General features: G+C 41.5%; 1 protein-coding gene and 1 pseudogene across 2 annotated transcripts; one reads left to right on the plus strand and one right to left on the minus strand.

The window, feature by feature from the left end:
* Positions 1-1103: 1103 nt before the first annotated feature.
* ZNF630 (zinc finger protein 630) lies at positions 1104-11533 on the minus strand. 2 transcript variants are annotated; one of them, XM_029930944.1, is made up of 4 exons: positions 11325-11533; positions 3652-3778; positions 3297-3392; positions 1104-3103 (listed from the first exon to the last, which is right to left on the minus strand). In XM_029930944.1, exons 1-4 carry the CDS (start codon positions 11388-11390, stop codon positions 1377-1379), a joined length of 2016 nt encoding a protein of 671 aa, XP_029786804.1. In that variant the 5' UTR covers positions 11391-11533; the 3' UTR covers positions 1104-1376. The 2 variants fall into 2 exon arrangements, with proteins under 2 accessions (XP_029786804.1, XP_029786803.1); XM_029930943.1 differs by having other exon boundaries at positions 11145-11533.
* LOC115283389 lies at positions 11522-27486 on the plus strand (annotated as a pseudogene).
* The last annotated feature ends 26 nt before the right edge of the window (positions 27487-27512 follow it).

Raw genomic sequence — 27512 nt, forward strand, 5'->3', positions numbered from 1 at the left:
TATACAATGAAATCTTACTCAGCCATCAAAAAGAATGAAATCTTGCCGTTTGCAACAATGTGGATGGAGTTAGAGTGTATATGCTTAGTGAAATAAGTCAATCAGAGAAAGACAAATATCATATGATTTCACTCATATGTAGGATTTAAGAAACAAAACAGTTGAACATATGGGAAGGGGGGAAAAGAAGAGAGGGAAGCAAGCCACAAGAGACTCTTAATGATAGAGAACAAACTGAGGGTTGATGGAGGGAGGTGGGAGGGGGTTGGGATAAACGGGTGATGGGTATTAAGGAGGACACTTGTTATGAGGAACACTGGGTGTTATATGGAAGTGATGAATCACTAAACTCCACTCCTAAAACCAGTATCACACTACATGTTAACTACCTAGAACTTAAATAAAACTTTGAAAGAAGAAAATAAAAAATAAAAGTTGAGGGGTGCCTGGGTGGCTCAGTCGGTTAAGCATCCGACTTTAGCTCAAGTCATGATCTCACAGTTCGTGAGTTCAAGCCCCAAATTGGGCTCTGTCAGAGCCTGGAGCCTGCTTCGGATTCTCTCTCTCTCTCTCTCTCTCTCTCTCTCTCTCTCTCTCTCTCTCTCTCCCACTTGCACTCTGTGCTCTGTGTCTTTCTCAAAAAATAAATAAACATTAAGAAATGAAAATAACAAAATAAAAGTTGAGAGGAGAGAGAAAATTAGTATTAGTTTACTTAATTAGGGAAAAAGAAATCACAAATGCACATTATGAGAAATGATAGTGGAGAAATAATTATATATGTAGGAAAATTAAATGAATCAAAGAAGATCACTTTGCTCAAAATTTCATAAATATATTTTTATCTTTTTTCAAAATTTCACAAATATATATTTCCTTGAGAAAGTGGATGATTTTTATGAAAATTACAAGGATTCATATATCTATTCATATACATTGATAGATATATCAACATAAATACATATATAATCTAAAGAGAGACAATACGATGAAAAAAACAGAGAAAGATGACAATGAGATTGCCTTCAAATTATGCATCGAACCAAAATAAATTCACCAGAAAATGCTACAAAACCTTCAAGGACCAAATAACACCAAAACAATGCCAATTATTCCAGATGCATTTATTCTGTGAGGGGGTGATGGGATACTTTGAAGGTGAGCAAATGCATTACATATTTACAGTGTTGAAAATATTCTAAGAGCCTGACCAGATCATCTTGTGGAGGGGTAACCAGAAATATGTAGGAATGTATGAGTCTATTCTATAGTAAAGGAGGTGCCACATTTTTTCATGTCCAACATATCCATAGGATTTCCGTTCCATGGAGTTTCATCCACAGTGAGGTCTGATTTCTAGGAAGACCTTCCCACAATCAGTACATATATGAGGTTTCTCTCCCATGTGGGTTCTGATGTCCAGTAAGGTGTATATGCTGGCAGAACACTGTCCCACAGTCACTGCAGTTGGAAGGTTTCTCCACTGTGTGTGTTCTCTGATATGTGATCATCTGTGAATTCCGGGAAAAGGCCATAACACATTCAGCAGATTCAGTGGGTTTCTCCCTAGTATGAGTTCTTTGATGTGCAGCTAGTGGAGGCTTCTCACAGAAGGCCTTTCCAGATTCATTACATTCATATGGTTTCTCTCCAGCATGAGCTTTCTGATGCATAATGAGATATGACTTCAGGGAAAATGCCCTTCCACACTCAGTACACTCATAGGGTTTCTCCCCTGTATGAATTCTCTGATGAATAATGAGGGCTGATTTCTGGGAGAAGGTCTTGCCACAGTCACTACACTTATAGGGTTTTTCCCCTGTATGAATTCTCTGGTGTATAATAAGAGGTGATTTCTGAGAGAAGGCTTTTCCGCATTCTGTACATATATAAGGTTTCTCTCCAGTGTGAAGCCTTTGATGTCCAGTAAGGTGTGACTTTTGGGAAAAAGCTTTTCCACAGTCAGTACATACATAAGGTTTCTCTCCTGTATGAATTCTTTGATGCCCTATGAGGTGGGACTGCTGGCAAAAGGTTTTTCCACATTCAATACACTTATAGGGTTTCTCTCCAGTATGTGTTCTCTGATGGATGATGAGTTGTGTTTTCCGAGGGAAGGTCTTCCCACATTCAGTACATTCATAAGGTCTCTCCCCAGTATGAGTTATCTGGTGTATAAAAAGGTGAGACTTCTCACAGAAGGTTTTCCCACATTCACTACATTCAAAGGGCTTCTCCCTAGCGTGAACTCGCTGATGTATAACGAGATGTGACTTCTGAGAGAAGGCTTTTTGACACTCAGAACATTCATAGGGTTTCTCTCCAGTGTGGACTCTTTGATGAACAATGAAGGGTGACTTCTGGGAGAAGGCTCTCCCACATTTAGTACATTCATAGGGTTTCTCTCCAGTATGAATCCTCTGATGCACAATAAGGTGTGATTTCTCACTGAAGGCTTTTCCACAATCTCCACATACATACGGTTTTTCTCCAGTATGAATTCTTTGATGTATAATAAGCTGTGACTTTTTAATAAAGCCTTTACCACACTCACCACAAACATTGGGTTTCTTACCAGCTTGACCTTTCTTATACTGAATATGGACTTGTTTGTGATTGAGAACTTTTTCACATTGACTATGTTCACAAGGTTTCATGCCAGTGTAAATTTTCTTAGGTACAGAACAGGAATTACTAAAGCTAGATGGGCTCCCGCATCCAAATCTCTCAATGGGGTTCTTTCTTGCATAGCTCCTATTGGATATCAGTGAGTCTAAATTATATTCCAAGTTCTTTTCACATAAATCAAAATTATGGAGTTTTTTACACGAAGGATCAAGGTCTATGCACCCACCAAAACTGTTTCCAAGTGTGTTACATTTGGGGCCTTCCTCCTTAATCACTGTCTCATGGTTAATGACTGTGACTTGCCTCAAAACTCTGTCTTGATTTCCTTGATATCTCTCTGTCTGACCATCAGTATGCCAGACTTTTAAAAGGCAGTACAGTGAATTATCCTTTGGGGCTTTTTCCAATATCTCCTTTTGAAATGAAAGTTCTTCAGAAATGATCTGCTGGGAAGAGTCAAGGCTTTTCTCTCTGTCTGAAAGAAGAAGAAAAAGATAAAATCAAATAGAAACCAAAAAGAAAACAGCAACAAACAGAAGTGCGAAGAAGGTGCTCATGTAGAATAGATGTTATAAACAAGGCCTGGTGAATTTTAAAGAATAAAAGAGGTGATTGATGTCAGAGAAGAAGAAAATGCCCTCTCAGCCATCTACCCAATTCTCACTTACCTGAGTGGGTCCACCTTGACAACTCACTCTTCATGAACCCCGGGTCCTCTTCATATTCCAACTTGAAGATTTTACCTGGATTTATACCTGAGCACCCTGTTAAGGGAAAATTATAATGGTCTTGGCCTTGGCAGTTCAGAAATTCATAAAGAGAAGAAGTAGTCTCAGGGGACTCCCAGGAAAGATGGATCCCTAACTCACACAAATAAATTCCAGATATAACAAAAATATAAACAAAAAAAAACAAACTTTAAAAGAAAAGATGCTGTTAATGGAAAATATAAAGGTCATGGTCTTGACAGTTTGAAGAATGAGGAGGATTTGATTCACTGTTACACAGAGGATTTGCCCTTACCCACAGAGATCAGATGGCTGTAGATCTCCAGCATCACATCTCTGTGTAGGATCTTCTGAGCAGGGTCCAAGTTCTGCCACTCTTCCTGGGTGAAGTCCACAGCCACATCTTCATATGTCACTAGTTCCTATAACAGCACATTACTGTACAGTCTGCTCACTCTGATCATTTTTACCACAGCAACACTTTTAGGATACCTACTTATCATTTTGTGTAGTATACTTAGTGAGAAGAAGTTTGTAAATTCTGCCTGTAGCAAAAATAGTTAGTGGGACAGAATAAATAGTCTAAAACTAGATGTGCAATGGAATATTACTCAGCCATCAAAAAGAATGAAATCTTGGGGCACTTGGGTAGCTCAGTCAGTTAAGCATCTGACTCTTGATTTAGGCCCAGGTCATGATCTCACAGTTCATGAGACTGAGCCTTGCTTTGACCTCTGCACTGACAGCATGGAGCCTACTTGGGATTTTCTCTCTCCCTCTCTCTCAGGCCTTCCTCTGTGCTCTCTCTCTCAAAATAAGTAAACATTAAAAAAGAATGAAATCATGCCATTTGCAACAACGTGGATGGAGCTACAATGTGTTATGCTAAGCAAAATAAGTCAGTTAGAGAAAGACAAATACCACATGATTTCACTTATATGTGGAATTTGGGAAACAAAACAGATGAACATATGGGAACGGAAAAAAATGAGGACAGAGGGAAACAAACCACAAGAGATTCTTAACAATAGAGAACAAACTGAGGGTTGATGGAAGGAAGTGAGTAGGAGAAGGGTTACGTGGGTGATGGGCAGTGAGGAGGGCATTTGTTGTAATGAGTACTGGGTATTGTGTGTAAGTGATGAATCACCGAATTCTACTCCTGAAGCCAATGTTGTACTGTATGGTAACTAAAATTTAAATTAGAAAAAGGAAAAAAGATGAATAGATAAATGAATAAGTACATAAAATTTGAAAATAAATACAGAAAAGACAGATTATTCAAAACTGGGTAGTTATCAGAAAAAAAGTAAAGTTAGACTCCTTATTTTACACTCTACACAAAAGTAAATTTGAGATATAACAAAAGTTTAAACAAAGAAAAAGAGAAGACATAAGATAAAGACATGAGAAATTTTAACGTGGAGAAAACTCTTCTAAGTAGGCATGCTACAAAACCCAGATGTCACAAATAAAATCACTGACAAATATGATAACATTATGTATTTCATAGCAAAATATACCATAAACAAATTCAAAGGACAAGCAACTACCTGACGAGTAGATACATCCACAACACATAAGATGGACAAAGAACCAATTTGCTCAATTTATAGAGCTCCTACAAAGCAAAAAGTAAAAGACCAACAACTTAACCTTTTAAAAAATAGTCAAAGGACATTAACATCAATTCAGAGAAAATAAAATGCAAATGGCTTCTAAACATGTAATATGATGTTCAACTTCATTCACATGAAGAGAAATGCAAATTAAAACAAAACATCATGTTTTTCTTACACAGTATCAAAGTTTAGAGTTTGATAAGTCACTAAGATGGTGAAGATATAAAAAAAAGAGCACACTCAAATTGTGAGTATACACTGGTACGATATATTCTGAGGGCAATTAATTTAACAATATCCATCAAAATTTTAAATGTACATATCATCTGATAATTCCATTTCTAGAAATTATTCAACACATATATGTGAGCAAAAGAACATGTGTGATGTTACTTCGCAAGAGTACTGTTTATAATAGCAAAAGAATGCAGACAATCTTATGGGGGATTGGATGAATTATGCTTCAATCTCCATAAGAGAATTCCATATACAACCATAAAAAGCAACAAGGATTGATTTGCAAAAATCTCTGAGATACATTGTTAAGTGAAAAAAACGTCCATCTATTCAGCAAGCAGTTATTGAGATCCCACCAAATACCAGGCATTGTTCTAGGAACTGGGGATACAGCAAAAAAAAAAAAAGAAAAAAGAAAAAGAAAGAAAGAAAGAAAAAGAAAAGCAACTGGCAAAAATATCTTTCTTCAAGTATCTCATATTCCAGTGAGAGAAGACAGCCAATAAGGATGAGTGACAAAACGACATATAGCCTCCCCCCAAAAAACTTTTAAAGTGTACTTTAAAATTCATATCACTCATATACAAAAAGCTCTGAGAAATCAACAAGCAAAGGACAAAGACAGAAAGGGAGTTTTACAGAGAAATTTTAAATAGCAAATAAATACGTGAAAAAAATGCCAAATCTCATTTAACGATTAAAGAAAAACAAATGAAAATAAGATATAATGCTCCACCATAAAAATAGTAAGAGTGAAAAACACTGATGCTATCTGGTAGTAAGAAAAATATTGGGAAATAGGCCTTTTTATAAATGATTTGCAGCCGCATGTAGAAGTTGATTACATAATATCAAAATATAATTTGAGAAATTCCTTTTAAATTCTAAACATGCTTGCTCTCTGACCTAGCACCGTCATGTCCAAGAATTTGGCCTACATAAATATTTGAGAAGTATACAAAGATGTTTTGATAAGATTGTTCCCTTGTGACTTCACTACTTTAGAGTACTGGCCAGACTATGCACTAGCCATGCCTCAGCTTCTTCCTCTGAAGAATGAGGATAATAATAGTATCTAAGACAAAGTAATTCCATTATAATTTATTATAATGGGTCCAGGCACACAGTAGGCATTCAATAAACAGCAGCTGTGATTATTCTTATTATTTTTTAAAAAAATAATGTTTATTTTTGAGAGACCGAATGCAAGTGGGGGAGGGGCAGAGAGAGAGAGAGAGCCACAGAAGCTGAAGCAGGCTCTAGGCTCTGAGCTGTCAGCACAGAGCCCAATGTGGGGCTCAAACTCACGACTTCGAGATCACAACCTGAGCCGAAGTAGGATGCTTACTGGACTGAGCCACCCAGGTGCCCCTATTCTTATTCTTCTTTCCATTACACATCAAAGAAAAAAAAACAGAAACAATGAAAGAGCCCGTCAACAAGGGGCTAGTAAACTACAAACATTAAAAGAACAATAAAAAGATACTATGAACAAAGTGCCTGGGTGGCTCAGTCCTTTGAGTGCCAAACTTTTGATTTCAGCTCAGGTCATGATCTCAGGGCTCAGGATATCAAGCCTCCCTACCACACCACCCCACCCGCATCAGGCTCTGAGCCTGCTTGGGATTCTCTCTTTCCCCCTCTCTCTGTCCCTCCCCTGCTCGCGCTTGCGCACGTGCTCTCTCTCTCTCTCAAAATAAATAAATAAACATTTAAAAAGATACTATGAACAATTTTATGGCAAGAAATTTGACAGTGCAGATCGCACGACAGCAGACATGGCACGCATGCCAAACCTGGCCCACAAGTATAGGACAGTTTTCACACTTTTACGCTTTTAACGGTTGAAGAAAAAAGTGAGAGGAGAATATTTTGTGGCATGTGAAAATTGTATGAAATTCAACTTTCAGTGTCCATAAATAAAATTTTATTGGATTGCAGCCATGCTCACTGGTTTACATATTGTCTACAGCTGCTTTCGACCTACAAAAGCAGAACTGAGTAGTTGCAACAGAGACCATATGGCCTACAAAACCTTAAGTATTTCTATTTGGCCCTCTACAGAAAAAGTTTGCTGACCTCTAACTTAGACAAAAAATCACAACTTAACAAACCCAACAAAGAAATAGAAAATCTGAATGGTACTATATTTTTTAAATAAGTCAGATTCATAATGAAAAACCTAACCACAAATAAAACTCCACACCCTGATGACTTCACTGGAGAATTCTTCCTAATATTTAAGAAGGAAATAATACTAGGGTGCCTGGGTGGCTCAGTCGGTCAGGTATCCGACTCTTGGTTTTGGCTCAGGTCAGAATCTCATGGTTAGTGGGTTTGAGCCCCATATCAGGCTCCGGACTGTTGGTGTGGAGCCGGTTTGAACTTAAAAAAAATAAAAAGAAGGAAATAATACTAATTTTACCCGAACTCTTTCAAAGAACACTTCCCAACCTGTTAAATAAAGCCAACATAACTGTGATGCCAAAACATGACTGGAACAATACAAAAAAATAACATGTCCCATGAACATAGTAATAAAAATCCTCAACAAAATATTAATAAAGGACTGGCTTGATGATGATGATCATGATGTCAGGCATGGTTGGAGATTAACCATAGATAAAACAAGATTGGCCACTGGTTGACAATATTTGCAGCTGGGTGATAAGAACAAACGGGTTAACAAAAATCAACTTCTGTGCACGTTTGAAACTGAAATTTTCCATGATACAATATATAAGGCAAAAGTTAGATTTCAGAGATATTTTCCTTCCTTCTACATTTTACTTTGCAATATTATTTACATTCTCTGCACCATGTATAGATCACCCTTGCAAAGAAGGGATAAAAAGGGATAAAATGGAAGAGCAGAGAAGGACCTGGCTTTAAGTTGGGGCATGATTCCACGAACTATGAGATGACAGCGAAGAAGCCATAGAAAACCAGGCTCTAAGCCTCTGCCAGAAAATTTTGACTTAAAATAGCCTCCTTGAAACAACTACTGATGCTACCACACTGTGCTGAAAACCGCTGGCCTTTAGGAAAACTCAACAATAGCATTTCTTTAGCTAAAGTCCCAGAACTCTTGACTTGCTGAGGAGATGGACTGATGAACTGGTTTCTGTTGACAGAGAATGCGTATCATCTAAAGCCTCCTGTTTGCCATTTTCACTGTGGCTGCTAGGAAGCCTGAAGATAATGTTTAGCTCAATTTATATCAAATGAGGCCAGAGAGCTTCACAGCAACTTCACCTGCCTCTGATCTTCTCTTCTGTCTGAATTTCTCTAATTCTTATTTTCAATGTATTGTCCTTTCTCATTTTATTGTGAGAAAATCAAGTGGGAAACAAACAAGCTACCTGGGACTCAATCATTTTCTGTTTCTCTTTGGAAAGCAGTTGGGGTGCGATACGGGTACAGAAAAGTCTTCAGGGACCAAACTGTGTAAATCATTCTTCAATGCTTGAATATAAAATGCATTACTTGTTAACTCATTGATAACTCTCTTTGTCATCTGACCAGCAATGCCATTTCTACAACTTTGTCCTAAGGTAATAATTATGGATGTGTGCAGAGACTTAACTGAAGGAAATTCCATCACAGCTTTGTCTTTAACACCATAATTTTGAAAATAATCAAAATGCCTATAATCACTGAGGACTGAGAAAACAAGTTATGGAACCTCCAAGAGATGGAATGGCAGGTGACCATTTAAAGTAACACTAGAGACAATTAAGAGGCTCACGAGATACAGCAATCAAATATAAAGTAAGGACTTTGTCTGGACCTTAATTTGAAAAGACAAAAAAAATCTTTGAGATAATTATTAAATTTTGAGCCCTGACTAGATATTTGATGATATTAAGAAATTTAACCAATGATGATCTGAAATTATTATTGTTAATTATTTTATCTTGAATAACAGTATGGACCTTGAAGTCCTTATCTTTTGTATGAAATGATACATCTGGGCTTTGTTTCAAAATAATAACAACTACATATATAAAGGTTAACTGAGCTATACATTTAACGTTTGTGCATTTTATGTTATCAATAACAAATTTAAATAATCTGGAGGGAGAAATAAATGGGCGGTCTAGATTAGGGGTTGGCAAACTTTCTTTGTAAAGAGACAGACAGGAAATATTTCAGATTTGTGAAGCCGATGGTCTCTGTGGCAACTATTCAGTGATTGAAAGCAGCTACAGACAATACACAACCCGATTCTGTTTATTGGCTGTGTTCCAAAAAAACCTCATTTATGGACATTATAATTTGAATTTTATATAATTTTCATATGTCACAAAATATTCTTCTTCCAATTTTTTCCCAAACATTAAAAAACGTGAAAACCATTTACGGTTTATGGCTGTATAGAAATGGCAGGAGGCCAGACTTGGCCCACTACCTAGAGATTTTCATCCCCTGGTCTAGGAGAAACAACAGTGGCCATGAGTTGATGACCAATGACACTGGGTGATGGGCATAATGGGGTTTATTATATAATTCCCTCTATTTTGCCGAATGTTTGAAAATTTCTATAGAAATAAACTTAGTAGTATTATGGAAATAGAGTTAATAGCATGGAAATATGCCTGCAAAATGAAGAAGAGGCAGACCACAAGATCACACTCCCAACTGTTTGATTACAACAAACATCTGTACCCAAAGATATCACAATGGTTTGTGGGAAGTTCCGACCTACCCAACAAAATCTTATTCATTGGTATCTAATTTCTTTTATTGGATTTTCTTGGATATCACTTGAGTAGAACTGACCTTGAATTCATGGAAGATCCATGAAATATACACAAGATCAGTGCTACAAAACCATAGTGAATAAATAAGAATCAGGTATTCACTCCCTTAATTATCACCCCAAGCATCAAAGGATAGACCCTGCTATTATCCTCATTTCACAGGAAAGAAACTGAGGCCTAAAGAGGTTAAGAGACTTATCCATGATCATACAGCCAGTGACCAACAGGTGAAGTGGTGGGAAAACAAAAAGCAGAGACCTCCTCCTCCCTAGCTGTCATGGCACCAAAGTTTTCAGAGATGTAACTCTTTTTCTGAATGCCCTAAAAATTATTTCTCCCTCTAAATTACAGAGGACATTTCTGGTTCTTCATTTGAGACTAACAAAACTCTAAATTTACATTGTGCTTTATAGCTCAAAGTTAACTTAAAACCTTAATATTCAAAGCCACGACAAGAGAGAAGCCAAGAATCAAGGAAATATTTGCAAAACACATATCACTGATAAAGGAGTTGTATCAGAATATATAAAAACAAGTCCCGGAAATCAATAAGAAAAAGGCAGACATTCAATAGAAAAAGGGACAAAAGGTCTGAACAGGTGCCTCACAAAAGAAGATCTAAGATATCAATACATATATGAAAAAGCAGTCATCAGGGAAATACAAATTAAAGGCTCAGTGTCTGACTCCTCCATTGGAATGTAGACACCACAAGGGCAGGGACTTTTGTTTATTCGTGGATGTGATATAGTCTCAAAGGGCCACCCTTCGTGGACCCCACAGAATCTCAATACTGACCCTACACATTCTAATTCCTGTCTCCATGGACCCTCATCATTCACCCTAAAGACCACCCCACTGCTCACCTCAGATCACCCATCATTCACCCAACAGACTCTCCATCGTTCACCCAGACCCCATTCACTCCCCCCACAAACCCCTTTCATTCACTCCCTTGAAACCCTACCATTCACTCTACAGACACCTTTGCTCACTGCACAACGCCCCCATCACTCACTTCCATAAACTCCTCCACATAGTCTCACACACTCCCCTCCCTATCACTGTTTTCCACTTCATTCAGTCCAAAGGACCCCCTCATTCGTCCTTCCACATGTCCCCATCACTGACCACACAGACCCGCATCACTCAACGGGGCCCCTCACCCTGGCTTTGCTCTCAGGACCCCAAAGCTCCTTGTCAAGACGAGCTTGGCTCCCTGCTTGCACAAATGGGCTCAACATCCCCCGAAATTCCCTTTCCCCTCCAGCCCTCCCAGGTGGGTCTGGTTGACGCTTTAGCTTATCTTTCGCACGCCCAGAAACAGCCTCCAAGCCGAGCTCTACCAGTAACAAAAATGGCGTCATTCGGTCTGCGCCAGGAACAGTGTCGCCGGCCAGGAAAACGTCCATGGCCTCACACTGCTTCTTGAGGCTCCCATTCCAGCCAGAAGAGATATGCCTTTTGGAGTCCGGCAAGTCCCCGTGATATTTCCGAGGCAGGGTATTCAGAATTGGTGCTTCGAAAGCAGTGTGAGGCTAGGATGTGTAGCGACTGTTCCGGGCGGCTGGATGGGCGTTCCCGGCCTTCCGCAGGGGCCCTGCCTGAGCAAAGGCGTGGCGTCGCGCGGGTAGGGGAGTTCGGTGGGAACGCGGGCCTGGGAGCGGGGCGGGGAGGGAGTGGTAAGGCCGGAAGGTAGAAGCACCGCCTGGGAGATCGCTCGGCAGAAGCTTCATTTCTAAAACATCTGGACAAAGTGAAGAGTCTTTTTACAAAACGTATTCTCTCATTAACACACCTGGCCCGCCTCTAGCAGCCTAGCCTCTTCGCCCTCCTGCCTTCCGATTGTTTCCTCAATGTTTCCTTCCCGTTTGTCATTCAAGGCTCTGCCTCGCCGCGCGCCTAGTCTTCTATTGGCTCCTTCGAACACAGAAGATCCTCCCTCTCTTGTCACTCACAAGTCAGACTCTGCTAGGGTCCCTTAGAGTGGGCAGATGTGGCCTTTTGCAGCCCATATGAAAGCTAAAAGAATTGGGGCACCTGGTGGCTCAGTCTGTTGAGCATCGGACTTCCGCTCAGGTCATGATCTCTCGGGTTCGTGGGTTCCCACCCCGCTTTGGACTCACTGCTGTCAGCGCAGAACCTGTTTCAGAGGAACCTTCTTTCTCTCTAGGCCCCTCCCCCTCTTGCGCTGCCTCTCTTAAAATAAATAAACTTTTTTAAAAGCTGAAAGATTTAAGAGAGGAAGAATTTTAAGGTAAAACCTAAGGAACACTGATTTTAGAAAACTTAACAAAAGGCTAGATTGGAGGCAACTCCGGAATGAGATTGAATAGCTAAAAAAAGCTCAGATTCTTGACCTACAAAATACGGGAATTCTGATGTTGATATAGGTAAAGCCCTAGGATTCAAGACTTCTACCAGAGTGCATGGATGGGAAAAAAAAAGTAATAAAAATCTTACTTCTAGGTCAAACCAGAAGGGCGCTGAAGGTAAAATAGTGGCCTAGTTACCAATTCTTAACAGAGAGGCTTTGAAGATGGAACTATTAACTTAGAGAAAGGTTAATTTCTCTGGTAGACTGGAGAAACATCAATGCGGCAATGATGGCAGAAGAGTTAATGAAGACCTGACTTCAAGGTTAGGCCAAATAGGCATTTATGATAGAAACATGAACGAAGGGCTGGAGTTGATGCACATTGAAGAAGGGGCAATAATGACACGAGAGTTAGCATCAGTTTGATTTTTCCGCACACACCAAAAAAGGAAAGGTGGGGAGGATTTAACTAAGGCTTGTGGTCAATGTACATAACGGAGGGGTAATGGTGTGGGAAAGTTAACAGATATGAAAAAAGATTGACACATAAATTGCCCTGAGAATGGAAAAATGAACAGACATCCAAGCATAATACACAGACACAAAAGGGATTCTCAACATTCTACTAGATTCTAGATTCTATATCTAGATCAAAACCCATTAATGGTAGAATAGATAACTGACACGTGAGTTCAAGATAAAATCAGAGTTGATTTAGGTTGGAAAAGTTAATAGAGGCCCAGGTTGGAGGACACACATAAGGGATTTCGATGGTGGAATGGCTAACAATGGCTAGGATTTGAGGTCACACAGAGGAGTGTGGATGGTGGAAGAGTTAATAAGAACATGGTCTGAGTGTTGGGCAAATGGGCATCAATCGTGTAATTTTTCAAAGATGTCTGTGTTAGTTTCCTATTGCTGCTCTAAAAAATTACCATAAACTTACAGGTTTAAAACAACACAGATTTATTATGCTATAGTTCTGGAGGTCAGAAGTCCAAAGTGAGTTTCCCTGGGCTGAAATCAAGGTATTAGCAGAATCATACCTTCTCTGGAGTCTCTAGGGAAGAATCTATTTCCTTTCTTTTTCTGGGTTCTAGAGACTATCCATATTCCTTGGCTCATAACCCCTTCCTTCATCTTCAAAGCCAGCAGTGCAGCATCTTCAAATCTCTCTCTATGTCCTTCTGCTTCCATCATCCCACCGCCTTTTTTGACTCTCATCTTCCTCTTTCCTTCTTATAAAGACCCTTGTGATAACACTAGACTTACCTACATAATCCATAATAATCTTCCCATCTCAAGTTGTTTATTTAATCATATCTGCATAGTTCCTTTTTCCATGTAAAAGCATATTCAGAAGGCCAATGGTGGTGGAAGATTTGATTGAGGCACAAGGTATTAATAGGGAAAGACTAATGACAGTAGATGAGGGTTGAATTCGAGCCAGATGGGTATCAATGAAGAGCCCAGGCTCTTTATTATGTTAGAATTTTCTCAAAGACTTGAGTTCAAGGTCAGAAAAGGAAATTGATGGAAATCTCAATAGAGACCCTGGACCCTAGATCATGATCGTAGGAGCATTGATGGTGGAAAAGTTGACAGAAGCCCAGGTTTAAGATCTAGAACATTGCCACATTAATGGTGGAACACTTAACAGAGCCATGAGTTTATGTCTTTATCTTTTTTTTATTTTAAGAGACAGAGGGTGACTGGGGGAGGGGCAGAGAGAGAGGGAGACACAGAATCTGAAGCAGGCTCCAGGCTCTGAGCTGTCAGCACAGAGCCTGACACGGGGCTTAAACCCACGGACTGAGATCATGACCTGAGCCGAAGTCAGAGGCTAACTGACTGAGTCACCCAGGCACCCCTAGCCATGAGTTTACAGTTAAAAGTAAAGGTCATTGATGAGGGGAGCCTGAGTGGCTTAGTCAATAAGCTTCTGACTCTTGATCTCGGCTCAGGTCATGATCTCATGGTTCATGAGATCCAGCCCCACAGCGAGGTTTGGGCTGACAGCTTGGAGCCTGCTTGGGATTCCCTCTCTCTCTCTCTCTCTCTCTCTCTCTCTCTCTCTCTCTCTCTCTCTCTCTCTCTTTCTCTTTTTCCAAATAGATAAATAAACATTGGGGAACCTGGGTGGCTCAGTCGGTTGAGTGTCCGACTCTTGATTTTGGCTCAGGTCATGATCTCTCAGTTTATGAATTCAAGCCCCACATTGGGGCTGCATTGTCAGTGCAGAGCCTGCTTGGGATTCTCTCTCTCTTCTCCGCCCCCACTGACATGTGCACCTGTGCACACACTCTTTCTCTCTCTCTCTCTCAAAATAAATAAATAAAATTAAATAAATAAATATTAAAAAAGGAAAAAAACATCGTTATTGATGAGGGACTATAAAGCAAGCTGAGGACCAAGTGCAAGCTAGCCTGCCCCCCACCTTTGGCAGGTGGGATATGTTTGATATTCCTCAGGAACTCCTGGCTTCCCAAGAACATAGGAAAGGACAGAAAACAAATGCTTAAACTGATAGAGTCTCCATGAATTTACAAATATCATAGTACAATTACAAGGGCAATCTTATCAATAGCTTAATCTCCAGCAACTCCCTACAGTTTTAATGATAATGCTTTGCTAGAGGGAAAAACAACCTTAGCTTGACAGTAGCTAGGACTTTAGTAATCTGTGAGTCTTCTTTAGCTTATGGTTAAGAAACTTCCTCTTGGAGCACCTGGGTGGCTCAGTCAGTTAAGTGTCCAATTTCAGTTCAGGTCGTGATCTCGTAGTTCATGAGTTCAAGCCTCGCATCAGGGTCGGTACTGACAGTTCAGAGCCTGGAGCCTGCTTTGGATTCTGTGTCTCCCTCTGTCTCTCCCCCTCCTCTGCTCTCTCTCTCTTAAAAATAAACAAACATTAAACATTTTTAAAAAGAAACTTCCTCTTGACTTTATTTGTCCCAACTCCACAGTATATAAGCCGTCACTCTTCATGACCCCAATGTAGCTCTTTCTACCCACGGGCCCTGTCCCTGTGCTTTAACAAAATCACCTTTTGGCACCAAAGATGTCTCAAGAATTCTTTCCTGGCCGTCAGCTCGAAACCCCTATCACTCCAAAACTGCATCAATTATGAAAACCTACAGCATAAAGAGAGGGAGAGCTGAGCAGATGGGCCTTTTCCAGTTCAGGAGTCTTGAACCAAAATGAGAAGAAGATGATGAGAGTTTCTCATCTTCCCCTTGCTGCATCCCTGGTGGTTGGTGCCACATCTTCATAGATGGTTTGCAGCAAATTGTTTCATTCAAGGCTGGGAGGGGACAATGTACTGGTGACCTGTGAGAAGTAAGGGAGATGATTCATTTTCAGAAATACCAAATAAAACTGTGCTGTCTAGTTAACAGTAGGTTTACAACCCATTAGAAATATATATGAACACACACACACACACACACACACACACACACACACAATGAAGTCTCAAACCCTTGAACACTTCACTTCTGGATTCTTCTTCCCCTCTCTGTTTCATGGGCTTCTTTTCATGGGCTTTACAATAAGCATGCACCAACGAACAAATGAGGGGCTGAAAGTCTCTGCATCACCTTAGGAAATGTACATTTGTTCCAATCAGACTACGTTTTGCTTCACATGGGCATAGGCGACATCTGGGTAAGGCTGTAACCTCTGTAGTACTCAGCCAATGAGGAATCAGGAGGGACATGCATGATAGGAGATAAATTGCCTACTGTGACTGCCCCAAGTGTGTCTGTCCATCAGACACCTGCTCTTGCAAGAATTTGGATTAAAGCCTCACTTCACTGTGCTCCAAGTATCCTCATTTCTCTTTTGATTGGGTCAGTTACATTTAGGGAGCTAGTCCGGGATTCACCTCGATCCATGGGGTCCAGGTTCTCCTGCAAGATCTGAATCGCCTCCCACCCCAGTTTGGGTGGCCTTTCCACAGGAGGGCCCTAGCCCCCTGAGGTATCCATGGAACTCGAGACTTTTTGCTTTTGGAGACAGAAGAAGTTACACTGGGAAAAGGGTAAAAGACAGGCATCACGGTGTCCTGATAAGTCCATGCATGGACAGAGATAGGAAAATTGGACTATAAGCACTGTCTTGAAGGTTGGGAAATCCTCAGAGGCTAAGCGTGTGTGTGACTGAGACATATCCTGAATACAAAGCAAAAGGAGAGTCTCAATCCACAGATCCATTTCCTCATGAGGGAAACAGCCAGAGACAGAAGTGGGTTCTGGGAATACAAGGAACTTCCATTAAGGGTGGTTGAGAGCCCCAGTGAAACTCAGGAGCAAGAATTAACCTGGTCAAGGATGGGGAACAAAAATGCTAGGCCTAGGGGTAAGAGAAGAGATACCCAGAAAGACACAGGGTCTCCTTAGATTCTCCCAGAGAGTCTTTTGGGGTGAATGTTACAGTACTGGGGATGCTCCTTGTACAAAGAAGGACAAACATAAAATGATCAAATTTTGCTGCTTTGTTTGGATTAAAGACCAATTAAAGGGCCATCTGGGGTTTTTTGGTTTTTGTTTCTGTTCTGTTTTTTAGCTCAGAGGAAGACTGGGTCTATCAGGCTCTAGTTCTCTATGTCAATGACAAAAGCACTATATCTTTTCAATCAACTTTTCAAAGGGATTATGCTCTCTGAGACTGAGGAAACGGATCTTCTTCAGTCCCCAAAGACTCTCCCTTGGGATGCCTTTTAACACACTGAAATCAATTCAGATTGCAAGTCCTTAAAAATAATATTTTTTAAAATAACATTGGCCTCAATACTCCTTAGGAGATGAGGGAAAATGGCCCATTAATGGGAAACTAAATTTTAATACAGATCTCTTCTGTAAGAAACAGGGCAAATGGACTAAGGTACCCTGTGTCCTTGGCCCTACATCAGGATCTAGAACTGAGGGCCTTTTGCAGAATGTGTTTTCCCAAGTGTGTTTAGCTAGTAAACTCCCTCTTGGTATATTGGATGATGGTCTAAACAGGCCTTCTCCAAATAAACCCAGGTTGCTGGAGCATTTGTATATGGGGGCTTCTCCCTCATTCATTTCCTGGATTAATGACTATGATAATTGGAACCAATTGTCTCTGGTTAGTCTACCCCAGGAGGGAGACTTCAAGTAATATTCCTAAGCAGCTGCCAAAACTCCTTCCTTTTGTTCTGGGGAAACTCCATCTTCTCTGGCCTGACATAGACTCTGTATTTCCAATTTGGTGGGAAAACAACAACAACTGTAAGGACATAGGTCTGAACCTAATAGACTCAATGACAAAGGTCCCCCTCTAAACTAGAAGGTCTAAGGTTCAGTCTCTCCGGAACTATTAGGTGGTTACACATTGCCTGAGGCAGGAGACCACCTTGCAGTATCCAATCAGGAAAGGCCAGCTACCTCTCCCCACATTCCTAAAGGTGAGGCCTACAGATAGAAACTTTAGATAGGACCCTGTTACCTAATGTTAAAGTTAACCCAATAGTCACCAAATAAGACCTTGAACTCACTCTGTAATTGGTTACTTTCAAAGATACCCTAAATGTTGTAATTGGGTCCCGCCAAAAGTAACGAACACTCTGAACAATGTGTATGGTTAAAGTTGCTACTAATACTGTTGTACCATTATGATTGGGTCACTGTACCTATGTCACAATTTCTTGTAACTCCCCCATCCCAAACCCCATAAAAAACCCTGCTCAGCCCTTGCTCGGGGCTCTCAGCACGGATCCACTGCGTTGGTGAAGGCTGTGAGACCGAACTTAGGCCCGGCGAGCCTAAGCCGTAATAAAACTGCCCTTTGCCTTTGCATGCATGACTCGGTCTCCCTGGTTTTCGGGGGTGATATTGAAATCTTGGGCATTACACAACAACAACATCTGCTCCTCTGTCTGAGCTAACAAGGTTTAGAACCAAGAATCTTCTTTGTCTGCCTTCTGCTAGCACCTCATCTCTTCTGCCTTCCCCTCCCCTTCCTCATGTTTTTAGACGACCATGTTTTATGCCACACACATACCTGAGTCTATATGCTCCTCAGTGTCCCTGGCACCACTGACTCCTCCTCCCACCCTCAATGTCTAGGAACAGAGTACCCACTTGGGCCACCCACTTCAGATTCTCCCATTGGTGCCCCAGGTAAAAACTGACAATGGGGAACAAGTGATTGACTTTTAAGTGTGTGCAGGTCGAACATGTTCAATGTTTAAACTAATTTAAGTTTGTTGGTTTAATTAAGATAGACATGTATTTAGAGTTATCAGCATTAAATATGAAGCTCATTCTTCTGGCCAGGGTGTTCAGCCAGCTGAACAAAAGTTTCCCACCGTAGACCCCGATTAGGACAATAATGATCCTGGGGAGAGGGTTAGATGCAGAATCTAAGAGAGCTAATAATCAAAGGAATCAGGGAATCAGTTCCAAGATACCAGAATGTCGGCAAGGCTTTTGAGATGCAGCAAGAGAAGGAGGAACCCCCAACTGCATTCTTACAGAGTCTTAAAGATCAAATGAGGAGATAGTCAGGTCTATATGCAGAAGACCCAATGGGGCAGAGCCTCCGGAACGTTAATTTTGTCACTAGAAGTTGGCCTGGTATTGCCAGAAAGTTACAGCAGATGGAAGGATGGAATGAGAAGCAGATAAAGAACTGCTCAGGGAGGCACAGAAGATATTTGGAAAGAGGAATGAGGAGAGACAAAAACAAAAAGCAAAGATGATGGTAACTGCTGTGGAGAAGAAGACTGAAAGGAAAGGAGGAAATAGAGGACACCCCCTCCCCAGGGTGGGAGGGATGATAAAGAAAACAAAGGCAAGAGAAACATAGCTTCAGTAAATCTCTTCACAGCTTGCACCACACTGAGACACCCGAAACATGTGGGGCTTGATTTTCCTTGAGGAATTCCTGGCTGCCTTACTGCTTTCATGTTTTTGTTTTATTACCTCGGTTTACTGAAGGTGAAAAAAACTCCTGTGATCTCTGTTGCAATTGGTTAGCAAAAAGATGCCTTAAATGAGGGCTAATTATACCTCAAAATTTTCGTGGGTAGCTTTCAAAGTGTTTGATAGCCTGAAACTTTAAAGCTTTGCTTGCACAATAAATGGAATTAAATTAATTGGATATCTAATGAGATAAAATTCTAAAGCATTGATTACTAAACATGGGTTTACACTTTTAACTTAGTGCAGAAACTAAGGCTGTTTGGGCCTGTTGGTAAACATACTTTGTGCTTAATAGATTTATAAATTTGTTATCTAAAGAGTTCTGATAACAGTTCATAATTGATAACTACTTAGTTTTCACTGGAGACTAAAGTTTTAAGAGTTAAAAATCTGCTGGGGCACCTGGGTGGCTCAGTCAGTTGAGCGTCCGCCTTTGGCTTAGGTCATGATCTCACAGTTTGTGGGTTCGAGCCCCCTGTCGGGCTCTGTGCTGACAGCTAGCTCAGAGCCTGGAGCCTGCTTCAGATTCTGTGTCTCCCTCTCTCTCTGACCCTCCCCTGTCTCTGCCCCTCCCTTGCTCACACTCTGTCTCTCTGTCTCAGAAACAAAAAAAAAATTCTTTAATCTGCTAAATGCAGTTAAGACTGATAGAAAAAAGGAAAGCATCTCAATATGTAAAAGTAGATACCTAAAAAAAAATCTATAAAAATGGAAATACATTTTTGTTGAAGGTAAAAGAAAATAATTTTGTCCTAAATGAGACTGGCTGTTTGGAGAAGAATGGCTTGGGACAAAATATAAACTTAAAGGAAAGATGTAGAAGGTTCATGAAGGGAAGTCTTTGGAAAGGAATTTTATGTGTGGTCAGGATCGGTTTTAAAAGGACACTGGTATAAGATTAAAATTCTGCTTTACTCTCTGTTAAAAAGGCAAAGTTTTTGGCTTGTGGGCCTGCTTTTGAAGAAAAAAAGGGAAAGAATTTTTCCCCTTTGCCCAAAAAGATGGAAAGAACTATGATTTTAACCAAATGGGCAGGACAGCACATCCTTTTGATCCAAAAACTTTTGTTTTGATCAAAACTTGGTTACCCCTCCTTTGATCCAAAAGCTGGGAGATGAGGCAATGTCCTTGCTGTCACCCTCCAAATGCTCCACATTTGTATTATTCCTGCAACGCAGAGGAATGGATGCCTGTGCCATATGAAGGATGAAGGACTATGATATATGAATGGCTTTTACCGGGATACATAGGAGTCATTTTGCTACATTTAGCCCAGTGTATGCTGACTTGTACCAATCTAGTGACCTTAAAATGGACATCCATGTAGCTGGAACACATTTTTGTGGGCAAAAGAAAGAAAGAAAGAAAAAGGCAGGAGAACAGACCTCGACTTTGGCCCTTTGAGCTCCCCTCAATGGCTGATTTTATTCTTATAAAAAATGGTTTTCACCAGCCTTTTAAAATGTACTTGTAAAGATGAACAGTTTTATTATGATTGGTATGTAAATTACTGTTGGGCCCAAATAAAATTAATACATCCCTCTATAACCAAGGGAATCATGCTCAGTCACAGTTAATACCCCCGAAGTCCCACAGGCAGGAAACAGAGATGTAGGAGAAACCAGGGAAGGTGGGTCATCTTTCGGAGGTAGGGTCAAGCCTGGGTAAGAGCAACTACTCCAAGCACCTCTTGGGACTGACAAGGCTTTTGACTGCCAGTTGCATAGTCAGCCAAAATGCCGGGCCAAGAGTTGAGGTTTCTCCTGGCCAGCTATAAGGGATTACTTTTCTTCTTTTCCCTGTAGATGTGTTATTCTCCAATCAAGGCCAATACTCCTTTGGGATGCGTTCTGAAAAACTGGGATGATTTTGATCCACAAACCCTAAGAAAAAGCAACTCCTTTTCTTTTGCACCAAGGCTTGTCTTCACTACAAATTGAAGGAGGCCATCTGGCTACCAGAGGGGAATATCAATTATAATACTACCCAACAATTGGACTTGTTTTGCAAACATGAGGAGAAATGGAGAGAAGTACACTGTGTTCAGTGTTTTGGGGGCCTTAAGAGAAAATTGAGATATAGGTAAGGTCGATCCTGGCCTATTGGCAATCTTTTCCAAGAGTTCACAACAGTGAAGGGAGTGAGCCAAGGGACCCTTTCCTGTACCCAAAGCAGTCCTAGAGAAGGAAGAAGGGAAATCTTCCACCTAAACTTCCTCCTCCTTGGGTCTTCAATCTACGTGCTCAGACTTAGAAACGTGCACTTCTGCTCCCTGCTGCCCACCTTATCCAGGCCCTCCCCACAATGTAACAGACATGTTTACCCTAAAAGAAGCTAGAGTCTCAGAAGGAGAAACGTAGGAAGGCACCACTATGATAAGATTACAAGAACCTTTTTCATTACAAGATTTAAGACAGATAAAAGAATATCTAGGTAAATTTTCTGATGATCCAGATATATATATAGAGCCTTTTCAAGACATTACGTATGATTTTAGTTGACCTAGAAAGATACAATGCTTTAGTTGAATCAGACTGTTAATGAGACAAAGAAGCATGGTGTTCTGGCAGCAGCTGAGAGATACGGGGGCGAGGAACTCCTTGATTAACATGGGACTGGAGGTCCAGTAGGGAACTCTCAGTTCCCTACTGGTGTTCAGGCAGTTCCGCCCCAAGATCCTAATTGGGACTCCGATAATCCCATTGCAGAATGGTATTGCTACCATTTCCAAGCTTTTGTTTTGGAGAAATTGAGGAGATCTAAGCTTAAACCTTTAAATTATGCTAAATTGACCACTATTCTACAGACACAGGATGGGAGCCTGGTAGCCTTCCTGGAAAGATTAAGGTTAAATATACAGTTATCTCCCCTGATACCCCCTGAAACTGAGACAATTCTAAAGGACAAATTTGTCATTCAGTCAGCCCCAGAACTTCCAAGGAAGCTACAAAAATTGCCAGCTGGCCTGGAAGGGACCCTGGAGGAGTTCTTAAAAGCTGCCAATTTGGTATATTACAACTGAGATCAAGAGGAGAATAAGGAACATGAAAATCAGCTTTAAAAAAAATCTGAGGCCTTAGTCACAGCGTAACATACTATGTCAGTCCAGACTTCCCAAGGTTCTAGCACCAAGTGCTGTTTATGTGGCCGGTCAAGGGCACTGGAAACGAGAATGTCCTCAGAGGTGACAACAGAAGTCGAAACTCCGTAAGCCATGCCCCTTATGTGGTGACAATCACTGAGATCTGAATGCCCTCCGGGACCTCAGTCTGTGAGGACTCAGAGAACCAATGTCCCTGGAAGGAACTGATGGGGCCTGGGGCTCTTCACGGTGAGTCCCCTGAACCAACTGTCTATTAGAAACCCATAGCCTCAGGTAACTCTGGAAATAGAAGGAAAACTGGTTAATTTCCTTCTAGACACCAGAGCCACCTTTTCTGTCCTCCTTTCCACTCCCAGCCAACTATCCAAACACAGTGTAACAGTTAGAGGCATCTCCAGAAAACTCATGACTAAAATTTTCTCTGTCACCAGGGTACATATGGGGAGACTTTTTTTTCATATTTTTTCTTGATAATGCCAGAGAGCCCCACCCCCTTGCTAGAACGACATTATGACTAAATTAAGGACTACAGTGCTACTGGCTCCAGGATAGATAAACAATTGCCTAAACTTACAGTAATCTGGATATTGAAGATCAAATCTTTCCTTGAGGTAAAATTAAATACGTCTCATCGAGTTGTTCCTATGGAAACTGGATGGCCAAAGGAAGATTTGCAGATTGAGAACCAAAAACTAGTTCAGGTGGTTATTCTAACCAACAATATCACAAGATCCAAAGAAATATGGAAGGGGAGGAAAAACAATAGTTAAATTTTTTAAAAATATCAAACATGTCAGGGACTTTTTGGATGACTACAATGCGTCTTTCCTTCCTATGGTGTGACCTCCTACCTAGGAGGCATTGCATTTAAAATAATAATGCTTGTTGGTCTAATATTCTTTCTGTATGTCATTTATAGAAGCCATCACATATGCCAGAAAAATAAGACATTAAAGAAAATGTTGCTAGCCCAGATGTTCCAAATACCCTTCCATTATTTTGGACCTCTGGATTGACCTCTGAACCTCCCCTGACTGCTGTACCCCTGTCATCACCCCCTTTCAGCAGGAAGCAGTTACGACTGGTTATCGTCCCATTTCCTAATGGCAATTAGGAGTCACATGTTCAAAGTGGGGAATATGATAAGAAAACATGGGATTCGGTAAGCAGAGAGGGAAAGGTTAGGACATGAGGTCCCTGGGTGGGGGGAAAAAAAACATATCTTGGAACAATGCCGGGAGCTTCTGACCACAGCAAACCCCCTCAGGCATAACGTTCCTCTTAAGAAACAAATCTGTGACTTATGCCCAAAATAAGGTCATATTGGAAGATAAACCTGACTGTGAAGAGGAGAGTCAACACTTGTTGAACATGTTTGAGCAAGGCCTCAAAAATAAAGGAAATACAAATGAAAATGAAATCAATTTAGAAAAGAAGAGGAGGGATTATGAGAAGTAAGGGAGATGATTCATTGTCAGAAATACCAAATAAAAGCTGTGCTGTCTGGTTAGCAGTAGGTTTACGATCTATTGGAAATATGTATGAACACAGCCCCCATAATGGAGTCCCAAACCCTTGGACACTTCACTTCCTGGTTTTTCCCCCTTTCTGCTTTGCGGGATTTGCAATGAGCATGCGCTAAAGAACTGAAGTTCTGCGTCACCTCAGGAAATGTACATTTGTTCCAATCAGACTACTTTTTACCTTACGTGGGTAAGGCTTTAACCTCTGTAGTACTCAGCCAATGAGGAATTAGGTGAGGGACTTGCATGCTGGGAGATAAATTGCCTGCTGTGACTTCTCCGAATATGCCTGTCCATCAGACGCCTGCTCTTGCAAGAACACGTTGATTAAAACCTTGTTTCACTGGGCTTCGAATCTCCACATTCCTCCTTTGATTGAGTCAGTGGACTTCTTTCTCACATGACCTCAATAGGATGTCAACACTGTCAGAGTCCCCCAGGATTTGACAGCAACAGGTGCTTAAAGACAATGTCACTGGTCCTGTGTGTGGTTGTATTAAGGTTTGGACATCAGCTAGAGATGCTACAGCCAACGCCTTTAGTCAAGAGGTAAAAAGAAGAGAAAAACAAAAGAGGAAGAATGTGGGAGAGAGAGAAAGAGGCCTCTAAGAGGCTATAAGAGAGAGAATGGAGAGAAGGAGAGGAACAGAGTCAGAAAGAGATAAGCCGATAAAACCAGAGACAAAGTGGGCAACTAACTTGGTGAGTCAGGTATGCAGAGTCTCCTGACCAAGGAACACCCACCCAACTCACAGGTAGAACTGAAGTGTATCAGTGAGAATCTATGTCAAGAATCTGACCACCCCAGCATCTCGCTGGTGGAGCCCTTGCCCTGCTATCTGTCCCCCTTGGTCCCCACTGTCCCCCATCCAGGATAAGTTTACATATTTAGTTAAACCTGTGGAGAACATTCCCAAGGAAAAGGTCAGGAGCTGAGGACTGATGCCTTACTCCCACTGAAGAGGCCTTAGAAGGGGCTTGGGAGGGACTAAAGGAAGCAGAGAAACTGCCTCTGTCCCTCGGAGCAGCCAGGGAGGGTAACCTTAGGGCAGGAGTGCAGAACCTATATCTGACACCCTTGGGATGGGGCCGCAGAAAATGTTCTCTCTTTGTGCTGCCTGTGCCCCAACCGGTAATTTTGTTCAACCCTCAACCTCCAGGTAGCCAGGTATCATGATGTACCAGTTGCACCAGTGATTTCAAAGGCCTCAGGTGAGAAGCCTGTGTCCCAGGTTTCTTGGCAGATGGCCCAAACTACTTAGCTTTGCAGCTTTGAAGGTTGAAAGGAGTTAAGGGCCAGGGGCCAGTGGAGTCATGGGAACTTCTGAGCCAGAAAAGAAAAAAAACAATTAATTACTCAGAATTTGATGAGTAGTGGCCTCTGAATTTTAACAGCCAGAGACAATGTGGATCTTACCATCCATCTGGAATAAGGTGCTAAGCTTGAACGTCAGTGCCATCCTTCAGGGTACTTCTGTTTGCTGATCCAGCTGGCTTTGGCTACTGTTGTGGGAACCCAAGTTACACAGTCCCAGCCCCGTTAACATATCAGCTCTGCTGGATGATTCAGACCGCAGACACGGCTGGGCCATGACATGGATATTAAGCCCCCAGGAGCTGATGAAGCTGTTGCAGCAGGGAAAGCGGGGGCAAGGTCACTGCAAGTAGAGAGTGTTTCAGCCCTGCACTGCGCTTACCCTGCCCATCCTCCAGAAGCTTATCTCAGAAGCTCATCATCTCCGCTCCCATTCCTCCAGAGTTTCTGGACCAGTCCAGTTTCCCAGAAACATATCTCAAAATGGAAAATCTGATTCCACAGCATGAATTTGTTCTTTTTTTAAGGTTACTTATCTTTTTTGAGAAAGAGACAGTGAGAGCAGGGGAGGGGAGAGAGAGTGAGAGAGAATCCCAATCAGGCTCCACACGGTCAGCACAGAGCCTGGTTTGGGGGCTTGAACTCACAAACCATGAGATCATGACCTGAGCTGAAACCAAGAGTCTGATGCTTAACCGACTGAGCCAACAGGTGCCCCATGAATTTATTCTAGCTTGATCAACCTGAGAGCGCCAGCAACAAACCTGCAGTCCAACAATGTCAAGTTTATTGACCCTTTTCAATGAGAGAAACTGCACATCAGAACCATGGGACATCTCACAAACTATATATAGGATTTGAGGAAAGTATAAAAAAAAATCTAATGTTTATTTTTGAGAGAGAGAGAGAGCACAGTAGCCGGAGGGGGAAGAGGGGTCAGAGAGAGAAGGAGACACAGAATCCAAAGCAGGCTCCAGGCTCCAAGCTGTCAGCACAGAGCCCGATGCAGGGCTCAAACTCACAGACTGCAAGATCATGACCTGAGCTGAAGTCAGACACTCAACTGACTGAGCCACCCAGGCGCTCTGGAAAGGATAAAATTTATATGAAATTTAAACAAGCCCTGTTACATCTGTCTATATTGTGTTGTCTGCATAAGTACATTTATTTTGAGAATCACATCTGTGTATTTACTTATTTCTAATGCAGAATTCTTCAACGTCAACAATATTGACATCTTGGGCTAGATAATTCTTTGTTGTGGGAGGCTATCTTGTGCGTTGTAGGATGTTTAGCCTCATCCCTGGCCTCTGTCCACTAGATGCCAGTGGCCCCCTCATCCCAATTGTGACAATAATTTGCAGACATTGCCAGATGTCCTAAGGGGAGCGAAATCACCCCTGGTTGAGAACCACTGTTTTAATGGTTTATTGCTAGTGAATAAGGTAGTGAATAGTCAGTAAAGGATTTTGTGGAATGACTTCTGTTTTCACTTTTCTATACATATATTAGGGTGATATGTTAAATGAAAGACATATTAAAATGATAAATCTGTGGTTAAAAGCACGCTCATTGGTTAAAAATACAGTGTCGATGGGGTACCTGGGTGGCTCAGTTAGTTAAGGGACAGACTCTTGACTTTGGCTCAGGTAGTGGGATCAAGCCTTGCTTGGGGCTCTACACTGACAGTTTGGGGCCAATACAAAAAACTCTCAGATGCTAATTCAGAAACTGGACCTGTCCAATACCAAATCCACCTGAGCCATTGCTAAGGGTTTTCTGGCAGAGAAAAAGCAGCTCCATATTCTGATCAACAATGCAAGAGTGATAATGTATCCATGTTCCAAGACAGCTGGTGACTTTGCAACCCACCTGGGAGTCGACCACCTGGGCCACTTCCTTTGTATCTACTTGCTCCCGGAGCTGCTGAAAAATCTGCGCTCTCGCAGATGATGAACCTACCACTAATAACCCACCATGCCGGCAAGATTCGCTTCCACAACCTCCAGGATGAGAAGCACCACAGTCTGGGGAGTTGCTCATTGCCACAGCTAGGTGGCCAATGTACTTTTAATTGGGAACTGGCCAAGAGGCTCCAAGGCACAGGGGCCACCACATATGCAGTGCACCCAGGCATCATCTACACCAACTGGTCTAGCACTACTTCATGCTGCTCTGGAAGCTCTCTTCCCCCTTCATCAAGTCAACATGTAGGGAGCACAGACCAGCCTGCGCTGTGCTTTGGTTGAGAACTTGGAGCCCCAGTGTGACAAGTACCTCAGTGACTGCAGGAGGACCTGAGTACCCCAACGGTCTGAAATAGCAAA

The sequence above is a fragment of the Suricata suricatta genome, chromosome X (assembly GCF_006229205.1).
Source record: "Suricata suricatta isolate VVHF042 chromosome X, meerkat_22Aug2017_6uvM2_HiC, whole genome shotgun sequence".
Lineage (NCBI taxonomy): Eukaryota > Metazoa > Chordata > Mammalia > Carnivora > Herpestidae > Suricata > Suricata suricatta.